The sequence below is a fragment of the Rhinolophus sinicus genome, chromosome 11 (genome assembly GCF_057876585.1).
Source record: "Rhinolophus sinicus isolate RSI-liver-muscle chromosome 11, RSI-T2T, whole genome shotgun sequence".
NCBI classification, from domain to species: Eukaryota; Metazoa; Chordata; class Mammalia; order Chiroptera; family Rhinolophidae; genus Rhinolophus; species Rhinolophus sinicus.
In genome coordinates, this window is record NC_142511.1 from 6,941,485 (window position 1) to 6,955,555 (window position 14,071).

A 14,071-nucleotide genomic window follows, 5' to 3' on the forward strand; every position below is an offset into this window, starting at 1 on the left:
GAGGTAATATGTTGACAGTTCAGATTAAGATGAAAGAGGGTAGGAGAACCGATGTCAAAGTAAGCCTGTGTGACTCTGCAAGATGGTCCTGCAAAGGTAGCCTCCCTGGCCACCCCCTCCAGCCGCCCAGCGCCCCGGATATGAGGAGCTGCCTGGGCCTCAGCTCAGAGGGAGGCCAGGAGCCTCTTCTGTTTCCATCTTCCAGATTGGGGCAGTGGTGGGGCATCTTTCCCCCGTCACTGGCCCTCTCCAGTCGATGACGAAGGGGTCTGGAGGCCTGTATTTTGTGTATGTGACGGGGCCGCTGGTCTCGCTGAGCATCATTGCATCGGGTCTCAGGGGGACCTGAGAAGAGCCGCGGGCCCCTTTAGACAGTCTGGACGAGGCCTGGCCGTCCCCTCTGTGGCCGAGTCCACCATGTGTGGCCACTGGACTTAGAGGTGACTTGAATTTCTTTATTATTTTTATTAGTTACAATTAACTGGAGTTTTGAACCAAAAAAGGTAATACGTGTTTATGTAAAAAAGTTTCAAACTGAGCAAGGGTGTGTAGAAGGAAAAACCCTTTTCCACATCCCAGACTCTCTCATCCTCATGCTTTTCAGGGGTAGCCAGTATTTTGCACCCTCCTCTCCTCCCTCCCCTGTTCCTTCCTTCCTCTCTTCCTTCTTTATCTTCTCTTTGCTTCACTTTCCCCATATTTAAAGACAACGTTAGCATCTTTCTACTTCATAGAAATGTGAAAGGAACGAAGACCACATCTCAAGCCCATATGTGGGGATGGGTGGGCAGTCAGAGGTGGCAGAAGCCAGCTTGAGATATTTAAATCATTCAGATTTTCCTTTGATTTTGCAAGGGAGAAGTTCAGTTTTTTTCGTGTGATGGATACACTGAAATCCATACCAAATGTTACGCTTTAGAAAGTCAAACCACGCTGACATGACAGAAACTCAAAATTTGTCAAAACATCCTAAAACAGCAGCTGCCTGATTTCTATTAAAATGCATTTCATTTCTCAGATGAAATGCTACTGGGTAGAATATAGCCTGCAGACGTCTTTTTTTGGGAACTTAGAAATGAAAATCACCTTCTATGATAATGACTTTTCAACAGGGAAATTTCTACTCATAGCTTATTTGGTTTAAAAAAAAAATGAGCTGTCTGACCAAGTACTATGGTGTTGACTACAATTTTTGCCCAGCTTTAATTTTCCTGGTCTAGTGCATGTGTGCCTGTGTGTTCCCACTGGTGTTTGTGTGGGAAAGTGCATGGGAACCAGAGGAAAAACTCTGCTGTCTCTACGTCCCTCCCTCCTTCCCTCCTCTCACTCCTCCTTTGTACAAATCTCCCCCCCACTTTCTGTACACAGTATGCATCTAAAGGCCATCCGCTTAGATACGTAAGAAATAGAACTTTATATTTCTATACCAACCTAATGTCCATTGTAAGCCCCACTCTGCCTGTTGGGCAGAAATCTCAGTGCCTTTAAGGTCATGCTCCTTCCCCGGGGCTGTATGTAAAGCCTTGGGTAGTTCCCCAGTGCCGGGCGCAAGCAGCTCATCCTGCATTTCGGTCACCTTTCCTGGTAGCTCTTTGCTGAGACGTCCTGGTTTCCTTGTGTGGGGACTTTTCTGATCTGCATTTACTCGTTTCCATGCCACTGTGGGAGCCCGGCCACCTCAGGATCTGTCGGCTAGTTTAGCCTCCTACCCATCACTCTGCCGGGAAGTAGGAGCCCATGTTCACTCCATGTGGGCCCCACCCACGTGCCTGCTCCTTAATCCTTGTCCTCAGTGGGTCCAGGAAACAAAGGTCACAAAGACCTGGTGGCAAGAAAGAAAAGAGCCTGCTACCGGCTTGAAGGGAAGAAGACAAATGGAAGGATATGTAGGGAGAAAATACAAGCTAACACTTCAAAAATTACCTGACCTCAGATGCACCTTAGTAATAATAATTACCTGACTTTCGCTCTGCAGACATCGACCCTCCCAGAAACCTTCGTCCGTCTGCTGTAACACAGACTGGTGGGCTGTTGACCTGGACACCCCCCTCTACTCAGATTGATGGCTACCTTCTGACCTACCAGCTCCCAGGTGGTACTGTGAAGGTACTGGATACTCCCCGTCCGTGCTCGGCGCCTGTGCCCGGCTTCTGTATAAACTGGCTTAGGCCAACCAGCTCGATTGCTGGGCTCATGACAACCTGCTGATAAATGAGTTGATCCTTATTGATCACCTGCTGTGTGCAAGGGATAGTGCTAAATATGTCATTTGTGAACAGTGAGCTGTCATCCGATAGGACTAACCTCAGTGCCTGCTCCTAGCTGACCATTGCGTATTTGTCAGCCACACGTCGGCCCCAGCTCATTTTGTTTATTGTTTATCTTCCCCAGTAAACATTAGCTCCATGAGGACAGGGGTGTTTTGCCTGTTTTGTTCATCATTGTATGTAAAGTCTTTAGAACCTGGCACATAGTAAATGCTCAATTAAGATTTGTTGAATGAATTGGTCAACCCTTATTTCAAGGGTGACATCTCCCACCTGGAATCTTAAGGCCAGTAAATTTGTAAAACTTGTTCCAATGGAAAGTTAGTAATCTCTCTCCTTGGCAAGGAAGAAAGAAGGGAGGAAGGAACAAAAGGCACATTGATTTATTCATTATCTCAATTAATGCTTAGGACAGCCCTGCTAGAGGAAGGAAGACAGGGTCAGAAGGAAGTTTATTGAGAAGCCAACTGTCTCCCTGCCTCCCTTCCCTGCTCCCTCCTCAGCCTGGCCTTGAGTGCCCCCGTGTGTGTCTGGAGGGCAGAGGTCCCGGGAGGCCTGGCTGGCGCTGCCCCAGGGGCGCTGGCTCCCAGCACTGCCGAATCTCCACAGCATGGCCTTTCACAGCGGTGGCTGGACCCACTGGGATCCTGCACTGCCACTGAGCCCTCAAAGGGACAAAACCCTGCGCCGGGAGAGAGCTTCTGTGACTAGCAGAACGCTGCCGACACCTAGTGCTGGAGGTGACACACTGAATGTTGACCGACTGTCTCCTTTGTTGGGCAGGAGGTGCGGCTCGGACAAGGGGACCAGAGGTTGGAGTTGCAAGGCCTTGAGCAGGGTGTCACCTACCCCATCTCCTTGGTGGCCTTTAAGGGGGATCGCTGGAGCAGGAGTGTAGCCACCACCCTTTCCACAGGTAATATGTCCGCACTCGGAACAAGAGTGTAGGGGGAGGAGCATGACAGAGGACAGACATGCTGTCCACAGAGGAGCGAAGGCTGCAGAGCTATGGCTTTCTCTAGGCGTGGGGAAACGGAAATGGGGTCAGGAGAAATCCATCCCATGAGAGAGCGACTACAGAGGGGAGCGAACAGGAGTGTTGTTTTGGGGGGCAGTTGGGTCAGGGGTGGAAATGATGTGAATTTGACCTTATTTGTGGTCCATTTATAGGGTTCGATGAGAGCAGAGTGAGAGAAAAATAAGATGAGTGAACACTTGGGGAAGCAAAGTGGTCGTGGGTTGTGACTAACCCTAAACCAATAAATTAACTTAAAATAGGGACTCGCCCCGCTGCCCTCTCCCTTGCCTGTCTCTTAACGATGCCGTCCCCCTGTTTGGCTCCCAGTTGGTGCCCGTTTCCCACATCCTTCGGACTGCAGTCAAGTTCAGCAGAACAGCGACGTCGCCAGTGGCCTGTACACCATCTACCTGCACGGTGACACCAGCTGGCCCCTGCAGGTGTACTGTGACATGGACACCGATGGAGGCGGCTGGACTGTGAGTTACCCAGAGCCCTGGGAACTCTAGTTCTTCTTTATCCACAAGACACAGGCACTCCAGTGGCCTGCAGCTGTGTGTAGAGAAATCCTACCCCCTGTAGGAATAGAACCGGAAGTAGTTCACGCCTGGGATAAAGCCGGCATGGTTAGGCTAAGGCTGATGGCTGTGAAGGCTCGTGGGTCTGTCGCTGCCTCATCATGCCCTATATGTATGTCTTACCCACATTTATTCTCTCCAAAGCACGCTCATAAGCAAGACCCTCACACTGTCTATCCTGAGGGCAGCCCCCGTTCAAGCCACTGTCCTCTGTCCCTCAGTCGTGACTGTTCGAGTGTGTCAGCGAAACATCCATCTCCCTTCTCAGGTCTTCCAGAGGCGGAACACCGGGCAGTTGGATTTCTTCAAGCGTTGGCGGACCTACGTGGAAGGCTTTGGGGACCCCATGAAGGAGTTCTGGCTTGGTATGATCTTTGGGAATCCAGGAGGGCTGGGATGTGAAGGGGAGATTTCCCCCTCGAAAAGCTGGTCAGGCAGCTTGACGAAGCCCACCATAGTCAGGAAGAGGTCCAAGTGACAGGGACACGCTGAGGACCCTGCCGACCTGTGTCACCAGGAAGGTTCCCAAGCTCTGGGCTGGGTCAGACTGTCCCAGAGGGTCTTTATGCTGTACCTGAGCCCCACAGGATCTGCCTGAAGCCCAAACTTCTTAAAAACCACAGAGTAGAACAGGAGCTGATCGATTGGGCTTCTGGGCTGTGATGGGGAGATCAGACAAGTCGTCCCAGAAATTCTGTCCGTAATGCCAGTCATTATGGGACAGTTTGCTCTCATTTCCTCCCGCTCTGTTCTGGGGTGGATGTTCATGGAGAGTGAAAGAGCCACAAGCACCAACTGAGAGATGAAGGAATCCATTGACATTATGACTCAGTGCCTGAAAGAGTAGGTGAGGTTTGTGCTTTGCTTGGTCCGAAGTCCCTTCAGAGACTGTAGAGTGACCAGTTGATCTCCTCTCCCAGCTGGCGAGATAAGTGGACGACAAATAGGACGGCTGATGCCTTAGAGTGATGGCGTCAGTGGGTCAGGTTCAACCTATGAGGACCCCCACTGTGCCCGCCTACAGGACTTGGCTTCTATACTAAGTGCCAAAGAAATCACAGGAGAAAATGAGCCCCCCTAAGAGAAAGCAGAGGCGGTAGAGGCTAGAAAGTCTCGGATGCCGGTGGTGAATGCTCACACACACCGGCTGATCAGGGGTTGGAATTCCTCGTTTGCAGGACTGGACAAGCTGCACAATCTCACCACTGGGACCCCCACCCGGTACGAGGTGAGAGTGGACTTGCAGACCGCCAACGAGTCCGCCTACGCCGTGTATGACTTCTTCCAGGTAGCCTCCCCCAGGGAGCGCTACAAGCTCACCGTTGGGAAATACAGGGGCACAGCAGGTAAGAAATAGCTTTCTTCCTGCTGGTTTCTCTTGCTCTGTGTGTCTAAGCCCTGGTTTGCCATGTGCCATGGATCTAGGGGACGGAATGTCCTGCGAAGGGGAATTGTCCTCATTGACAGTTGACGCCCTGCTCCCTGCAGTGGGTGGGAGTGAACCAAGTCGTTAAAGCAATCCTTGACCATCATAAAATCGGAACATTTGTATGTTATACATCAATGCCCACCCCACCTCCAGCCAATGAAAGCCCTCCTCTTGTATTCCACAAATTCAGGTCACTGTACGTTGGCTGATGAGTGACAGAGTGGTGCCTGCCCACCTTTCACTCAGCTTCAGCGGGGTGGCAGCCATCCTTGCACAGCAGTGTGTGTGTGTGTATGTGTGTGTGTGTGTGTGTGTGTGTGTGTGTGTGTGTGTTATTTAAATAGTGGGTCGGCACTTTGCCATAAACGAAGACAGAAAAACGAAAGTGCTGATTCAAACAATAAAGCATCCATCTCATTAACTTCCTACGACTGTGACAACACAGAAATGAGCAGCTGAGCCGGGAGCAGAATCTTTAGCCTCAATAAGCTGCTCACTGGGTTTGAGCCAGTTGATGGTGTGTTCAGTTATGAAGGGAAAGAACAAAATTGAGCATCGTGATGGAAATACGGGGATTATCCCATCGAATGTTGTACTTAAGAGGGGAGGGTGGTTATTGTTTTAATGTTATACTTAAACCTGAATTTATAGATTTTAAAACCCTAATAAGTGGGCCTGTTGTTTCATTTTGCATGTTTTTGACTTGGATGTAACTAGATAGGAATGTGTTATCAGCCAGATCCACTGACTGTTTAAGACATGTCGCTCCCCTTAGGCTCACATGGAAATGGACAGTCTTATAAGGTAACTTTTGCAAAGAGTCTCATACGTGGTAGGGAGAGCTGAGGCAAGGCCATTGGAGTTTACTCTTGCAGACCTTGCAGGCCTTCTCAAAAATTGTCTGCTCAACGACCTGTAATGGCAGAAGACTGCGAACAGACACCATAATCTGAAGTATCTGACTGCTAATACAAAATGTCTTTCAGGTTTTATGATTTAATTGTTTTTTAATTACATGAATTTTGCATTTGCTCTTATTTCCCAATGCTTAGCGTGGGCCCTGGAACAGAATAGGTGAGTTTAAAATACGGTATTTCTGGCAAGACCTTTCTATATAATTTTAAGGATGTTTTATATTGTAAAGAATAGTCTCCGAGACCCAAATTGCTTCCATTGGGGTCAGTGAAGGTGTGAGCCTGGTGACACAGTGACAAGAGAGGAGACAAGGTGGGAGGGGTCGGCTCCTTGACAGGTCCCTAGAGTCTAACCTCCGTGAGTTTGTTGCCTCATGGGACTAAAATGTTCCCGATCTACCCGGAGGCTTGTGAGAATATATATGTGAAGGTGCCTGGTAAACTCAGAGACCAGATGTAAATATAAGTGTTGTTAGAGTAGAAACAGAACTTAATTAAACCTGGGATTGATGTGGGTCCTTATTTCCTTTTATGAGCTGAATTAAAAAGCAAACTTATAAAAGGATGACAAATATGATGGGGAAATAGCAGAAGTACCTGTGAAATAATTACAGATTAACAGACAGGATGCGATGAAGCACTGAATTGTGTATGTGAGCCCAGGAAGGCTCTAGAAGTTCAGGCATGTGTGTCAGGAGGGGCGAGCGAGGGTTGATAAGGCGACTCCTCCTTAGGAGTGGGTTGAGCTGGGCCTTGAGGCATGGTTGGGATTTAGACTGATGAAGGGCAGAGAGAAGCTGGTGCGTGCAGTGGGCCGTGAGATTGTGCTGGGAACAGCGGAGCCATGCTCCTCTGGGTGGTAGGAAGTGGCACATGAGGCCTGACATAATGGATGCTTACACTTCAGAAGGGCTAGGAAGGCTGCTGTGCTCATAGAGGCCCGAAGAGATGAGAGAAGGTCCAGGGTGGCAGCCGTGGGAGCAGGGGTGCACGTAGGTTCCTTCAGAAGGAAGGGATTGAGAAAGGCGTACAATGGGATTGCCGATGTGGCTCGGGGGCTCTACATCTGGGTGGCTGGGACGATGTTTGAGCCGAGACAGGGAGGGTGGGAGAGGGGTTAGCTTGTGAGAAGGGTGCTCGGGCACTATGGGGAGAGTGCGTGAGTTTGGTGTTGGACATGTGGCTATTTCACATGACTGTGAAGCTCCTACGTGGAATGCTCTGAAGGCGATTGGAGAAACAGGCCTGAAGTTTGGATGGCAGAGCAGGCAAGAGAATCTGTCGTCTGTATCCTGTCTTTGTCTTTTGGCCATTTTGAGAGAGGAGTCCTGTGACATAACTGACTGGATCCTGGGCATTTTCATGCCTAGAGAGTTTTCTGCTGAGTCCTCTTTCGGGCCAGAGTGTAGTCACCCTCTCAGCGGTGAAACATGGCCTCTCTTCTCTCCTGCAGGGGACGCTCTTACTTACCACAACGGATGGAAGTTTACAACTTTTGACAGAGACAACGATGTTGCCCTCAGCAACTGTGCCCTGACGCATCATGGCGGCTGGTGGTACAAGAACTGCCACTTGGCCAACCCCAATGGCAGATACGGGGAGACCAAGCATAGTGAGGTAGGTGACAGGTGAACATCTTTTTTTGTCCCAGGCTCTGCCCACATTCAGTTCCCAAAGTGACATCCTCCAGCTTAGTTTGGCTGCTTTCTCCTTCTGAGGCTTCCAGTCAGGGCAGTAGGGCTTCTTTTCCAGGTTCCATGGCCTTGAGGTTCCCCCACCCCCATTTGTGGCAGTCCTCCACACGTTGCGTTCCCTACCGTGCTACACGCTTCCGTGCAGGTAGGCGGGAGCCCCGGCTGCTCATTGCTGGATAGAGACACAGGATGTGGGACCCACCCCACCTCGCTTTACCAGGTCACACATGTACACTGGCTTAGTCGGTTTGGGCTGCTGGCATGAAATACTGTAGACTGGGGGTCTTACACCGCAGCCATGTACTTCTCACTCTTCTGGAGGCTGGAGGTCCAAGGTCAAGGTGCCGGCAGATTCAGCCCCTGGTGAGAGTTCTCTTTCTGAATCCTCACATAGTGAAGAGAGAGAGGAGAGGGGGGGAGAGAGAGAAAGAAGAGTGCTCTGGTGTCTCTTTCTCTTCTTAGAATAATAATCCTCATAATCCCACTATGGGGGACCCAACCTGATCACCTCATCGAACCCTAATTACCTCCCAAAGGCCCCACCTCCTAATACCATCACCCTGGGGTTAGGGCTTCCACACTTGCATTTGGAGGGGGACACAGACATTTCCTCATTCTTTCTAGTTGTTCTCCCAGTTAACCAGAGCTGTTTTCCTCAAGTCCTTTGATCACCAGGGAAACAAAGCCTTCCTTAGGTCAGGCCCAGTCTTCACTCCGTTTCATCCCAAACCCCTAGAGTCGGCCCAGAGCACGATGCTAAGCCGGTCTCCCAGGTGACGAGTATGCACGTAGGCTAAGCGTTCTTGAGACCTCCTCTCCCCTCCCTCACCCTGAAACTTTCCTGCCAGCAATTCCTCGAACCTCCATGACCTGTGAACCTGCTGTTGACTCCTCACCAGGTTCTCGGCATCTCCTGCCTGCTTCCTCTGGCTTCTTAAAAGTTGCCTCTTGTTCCTTCTCATCATTAATCTGTCCCCTCCAAGAACTCTCGAAGTCCCCATCCTGGGTTTCTAATCTCCCGTCCTGAGTCCTGCATCTAACCTCTCCCTAGAACTCACCTTGTAACGATATTACTGTAGGTATTAGCGCACCTAAAGTCCAGGCTCATTTTGAGTCCTTTGGTCCTGACCAGGTTGCAGGGGCTCCTGGTGCTTTGGTTTTTCCAAGGGAAGAAGAAATGTGTCCCCCGGGAAGCTGAGGGGGTTGGGCCCATGAATCACGGTGGCAGCATGTGGGCTGACTCACGCAAGCCAGTGATGGGAGAGAGGTCAGATATTTGAAACGAGCGGCCAGCATGCCCGAAACCATCCCTGTATTTGCTAATAAAAGACATTCATCTGGTTAATGTGCTTTTCAGCGTCTGCAAGGCATTTAGTTTCTTGTTTATCATTTACCTCACAAATTAAAATACATAAAATTGGTCACTTGGGCTCTTTATTGGCCAGGTTGCAAGGTTATCAACTGAATTAAATATTATTGCGCTCAGTAGTCAAAAGACATAAAGTGAAATTTAGTTTTCAGCGGGCTGTTCTTTACCCCAGAGCTAATATCTAAACAGTCTAAATTGAAAATGATTTTACACAATTGGCCAATTAATATGTCTATTTTGCCTTTAATTTTTTGGAAAGGAAAGGAGGGAGGCAAAGATAATTTGATCATTGCTGGCCAGGTTGACCCTGTGTTATCTTTGCTCCTGCCCAGGCCTCACCCCCGTCCTGGGCTCACATCCCGGGTCCTCCCACCCCTGCGGCTTCCAAACCGCCAGCCTGTCTAACCCCAGCTGCCCAGCAGAGGGCGCATGTTTCTCGAGTCCACCCCGCTTGCCTTGTAACTACCCCAGTCACCCCTTGTCTCTCTTTTTCTCTCCCCTAAGCAGTGAGTGTGCCGTTTCCCTGACAAGGAAGCATTCCTTTGTATTGTAACCCACCCTGCCCTCCTCCCAAGTGCCTCTATTTGATGTTGGCTTTTTTATGTAGGGCGTGAACTGGGAGCCGTGGAAAGGACACGAATTCTCCATTCCTTATGTGGAGTTGAAAATTCGCCCTCATGGCTACAGTGGGGAGCATGTCCTGGGCAGGAGGAAGCGGACACTAGGAGAAAAATTCGAGAACTTTCTGACGGCCCATCTGAGCAATCATCGCACGAGGCAAGACCAGCCCAGTGTTGGGACTGCATAAGCTTGGGGTGGAGTGGGTTGTGGTGACTGGTTAATGGAAGTTGGAGGGATGGTCATAGTCTCTAGTTTCTGAGATGCTGGATAACCTGCAGGACAAAGCATGTCACTGAGCTCCACACCATAGAGCGTACTTCCCTGTCACCTGCATTTTTGCCCATCTATGAGGTCAGACAATTAAGTTCGTGAACTTGTTGCAATGATGTTGCTAACCTTTTTTTTTTATATCAGAGGGATTATTCCTTATGAATTTGTACCAACTGGACAAACAGTTAACCAAGTTTACTATTGGAAATACTGAAAAGGCTGCATGAAAAAGTTAGACAACCTGAACTTTTCGCCAACAATTCATGGCTCTTGCATCACGACAATGCACCAGCTCACACGGCACTGTCTGTGAGGGAGTTTTTAGCCAGTAAACAAATGACTCTATTGGAACACCCTCCCTACTCACCTGATCTGGCCCCCAATGACTTCTTTCTTTACCCAAAGATAAAGGAGATATTGAAAGAAAGACATTTTGATGGCATTCAGGACCTCAAGGGTAATACGACAACAGCTCTGAAGGCTATTCCAGAAAAAGAGTTCCAAAATTGCTTTGAAGGGTGGACTAGGCGCTGGCGTTGGTGCATAGCTTCCCAAGGGGAGTACTTCAAAGGTGACCATAGTGATATTCAGCAATGAGGTATGGAGCACTTTTTCTAGGATGCATTCGTGAACTTAATTGTCCGACCTCATGTATTGGGGGCCTGCACACCAACGCAATAGTAGTTGCAGAGTGTGAATGGGAAAGACAGCACTGGAACCGCAAGCTTTTTCAGTCTATCTTTGGTAACAAATATATGGGATTAGGGCCAAAAAAAGCCTAGCACTTTACCTACTGGAAATCTTTGGAAACTGGTATATATATAATATGCAAAGTTTTGCTAATACAAACTGATATGTATATAATATTTAAAGTTTTGCTAACACGAAGCTCCTCTCTGGAAAGAAACACCAAGGAGGGCTTCTCTTTTATGACCCAGGTGCTAAGGTAGCCTGAGGCTAATGACCTCCCTTGTACAACTGCGTTTTGAGGGAAGAGGTGTAGATCTTCCCCTTTAAAAAAATTGCTGGTGTTTTGAGGCAGAATAAAGGGAACCAAAAGGGACCAAGTGGATTCGCGTTTAGCTCAGTTCTGACTAGTATCCAGCAGGCTGGAAACCAAAGCTGCCTGTTACTGCTATTTTTAAGTGCCCTCTTTCCAGCCATTTGCATAATCATTTTCATAGATCCGCATATGTTGTGAATAAATTCTCACTCATTTCAACTTTAAATAATTTGACTCTCTCTCTCGATAATTGGTTCCTCCCAGGGACTTCCCTGCGACTCCTTTTCATGTTCCCTCCTTTCCTGGCCCCCACTCTGTGGGGCCCCTTGGTTTCCTGAAAGTGCTCAGCTCAGACGCTGATCTGTTTTATCCTCAGGTCAGATCCTTTTGGCTTATTTTCCTGTCTCTTGGGAAGGTTTTTCTGTAGGCAAATCAGTGACCATTGAAGTAACTCAAAATTCCTATTCAAGAAGAAGATAATAAGCCACGTGATTGGAAAAGAATTGCCTTGTGTTATTTTCCCCACCTAAGTGCACTTGAACTCTAAATGTAACCTAAGTGCAGTGGAGGTGAACTTTGTGCGTTATAGTGGACTTTGGTTGGTGTGGTCTCTTACTTGCACGGTGGCAAATAATGGTATTTGGGAGCAGAAGTGAGTGAGTGGGGAGGACAAATGCCCTAAAAGCTGCAGTTCCCCTCCAGGACCGGCGTGTGGCTTACTGCCTTGGCTTTTCCCAGTTTTAATCTCTGGCTGAATGCCAAGACATACTCTGAAGACAGTTTTGTCAATCTTTCAATGTTTTAGCACATCCCCCCCGCCTCCCCCCCCCCCCCCCACACACACTGAGCAATGGCATAATAACTGCGGGAGCTGATGGCCGGTGATCTCAGTGACGTATGGCTCCAGGGTTGGGGCTGGTCATTAAAATATGCCTGCTCGTGGCTTCCACAGGAATTTGTCTACTTGCTTCTTACCAGGCAGTGTGCTTAGCACTGGAGAGACAGAGGTGAGCTCAGAGGCAAGCAAGCTAGACATGGTCCTTGCACTAATGGAGTGTGGGTGCTGTAATTCATTCATTCATTCATTCATTCAACAGATAATGATTCAGCATCAGTGTGTGTCAGGTTCTGCTGCTATAAACATATTATTCCTGCCCCTGTGCTTATTTTATACTGGTGGAACTGACGATAAACAACACAGAAATACACAATTCTAAGAAGTGTTAAGTGCCCTAGAAGAAAACTACAGGAGGGTTAAGAGATGGAGGTAGAGACGCTGCTGGAGCTGGGGGGCCACACAGGCCTCCCTGAGGAGGACGTCTTTGCAGAGACCTGCCTGAGTTCTTTAGTCTTGATCCGGCTTCACCAGGCGGATGCCTGCGCTTCATTTCCTCATCTGCCTTGAAGGTCCCTTTGTACAGCCCCCAGTTCTGTGTCCTCTCTTCTTCTGTTTGCACATAAGCTCCTCACCTTGGTGCCTCAGGAGTCTTGCTGGTTGTCAGTACTTCCTGGCTTTGAACACGCTCGTCAAACGTGCTGAGCAGACCCCCAGACCTTCTGACTCAGTGGGTCTGGACTGGGGCTGCAGCTGGATCACTGACCACTCTGATTAGCTCTGACATAGGGGGCCCCCACTGATGGTCTTTCCACTTGGGAGGCATCTGTGATGGCAGCCGCACACCCCCGTGTCCTCTGACCCCAGCGTCTGTCCTCCACTGGCCAAGATGAGGGCTTGTGGGAAACTGGAGTTGCTTCTTGCATTCTTTCACCTGTAGGACCCATATTGCCCCGAAGGTTCAGGGTGGAGAAAACCTCAGCTGACCCTTCAAGGGTTCTACGGGGGTGGGGGGCAGAGACGGAAGTAGAGGGAAGCTCATTTTCAAAGGATGTTTGAGAACGTTCTAGCCCTAAACCTCTGTGCCTAAGCTCATTTACCGTGACCAGCTCTGGCAGCCCCCGCTCTGATAGCTGAATATGGGCCTCAGAAATGGATTTCTGGATAAGCCTGCTTTTCAGAGGGTTAAACACTTTTCTTAGAGTCAGGTTATGAGCCATAGGGCCTTTGAAGTTTAAAGGGAATTTCCACCCTAAAGGACAAAGCAAAGCAAGCAACAGCTGTCATAGAAGGGACAGGCTGCCCGCTGGGCACGAGGGTAGAAGCAAGGACAGACGGATCACAAGCATTCGATAAAGTCTCCAAGCCATTGCCAATTCCGCACAAGACACTAGCAAAGCCCGTGTGCGCAGTGTGGTGGGTACCAACCACGGCAGTGGGTAGCGAGATGGGGAGACTGAGTCAATGGGGATACGGACCAGGCCCTGGGAGCAGAGCGAGGGTCCCAGAGAAAGTGTCGTGGGTGTGATGTCGGCGATAGGTCTGGAAGGATGAATCTGAGTTTGCAGGGCACCTCGGGCAAGGGACACTTGGTGGTAAAGATGAAAAGGGTGGAATGTGGTGAGTTTGAGGGAGGAAAGTGGTTTGCTGGTGGGTTGAGGAGAGCTTGGTGGGGGCCACGCTGGAGCGATGGGTGGGGACTGTTGTCTTGGCCCTGAGATACCGTGGTTTTCAGCTGGCACTGTCCACCGAAATCAGCTGGAGCTGATTCACTTCCTGTACCCGGATCTGCTTTGCCTCTGGGACTCCGCTTCAATGAGTCCCAGCTGAGTCCTGTTCGCCTGAGCTTTTTAAAGCTTCCGGGGCAGGTGTTGAGGGCAGTTTGGGGGAAGGGTAGAGGCTCACAGACAGGTCGACGAAGGCTCCTGGAATGGGTAATGACTTCCTTGGCCTGTGGCAAAAATAATGGGAACGGGGTTAAGGGCTCAGATTAAAGAGAGATTTAGGAGGAGGAATCGACAGGATTTGAGGGGATCCTGTCCCCTCAAACAGGTGGTAAAGGCAGCGAAGGGG

General features: G+C 49.5%; 1 protein-coding gene across 3 annotated transcripts in view; it reads left to right on the forward strand.

The window, feature by feature from the left end:
* TNN (tenascin N) overlaps positions 1–11,392 on the forward strand; it is a 44,812-nt gene extending 33,420 nt beyond the window's left edge. For 2 of the 3 annotated variants that reach the window (XM_088801576.1, XM_019734627.3), the window contains 7 exons: positions 1,976–2,106; positions 3,051–3,183; positions 3,613–3,764; positions 4,132–4,228; positions 5,042–5,209; positions 7,660–7,823; positions 9,877–11,392. In XM_088801576.1, the coding sequence (XP_088657702.1) occupies positions 1,976–2,106; positions 3,051–3,183; positions 3,613–3,764; positions 4,132–4,228; positions 5,042–5,209; positions 7,660–7,823; positions 9,877–10,077 (1,046 nt within the window). In that variant the 3' untranslated portion in view covers positions 10,078–11,392. Of the gene's footprint in view, positions 1–1,975; positions 2,107–3,050; positions 3,184–3,612; positions 3,765–4,131; positions 4,229–5,041; positions 5,210–6,344; positions 6,367–7,659; positions 7,824–9,876 lie in introns of all 3 variants that reach the window. The other variant, XR_016022714.1, reaches the window with a different exon arrangement.
* Positions 11,393–14,071: the final 2,679 nt, after the last annotated feature.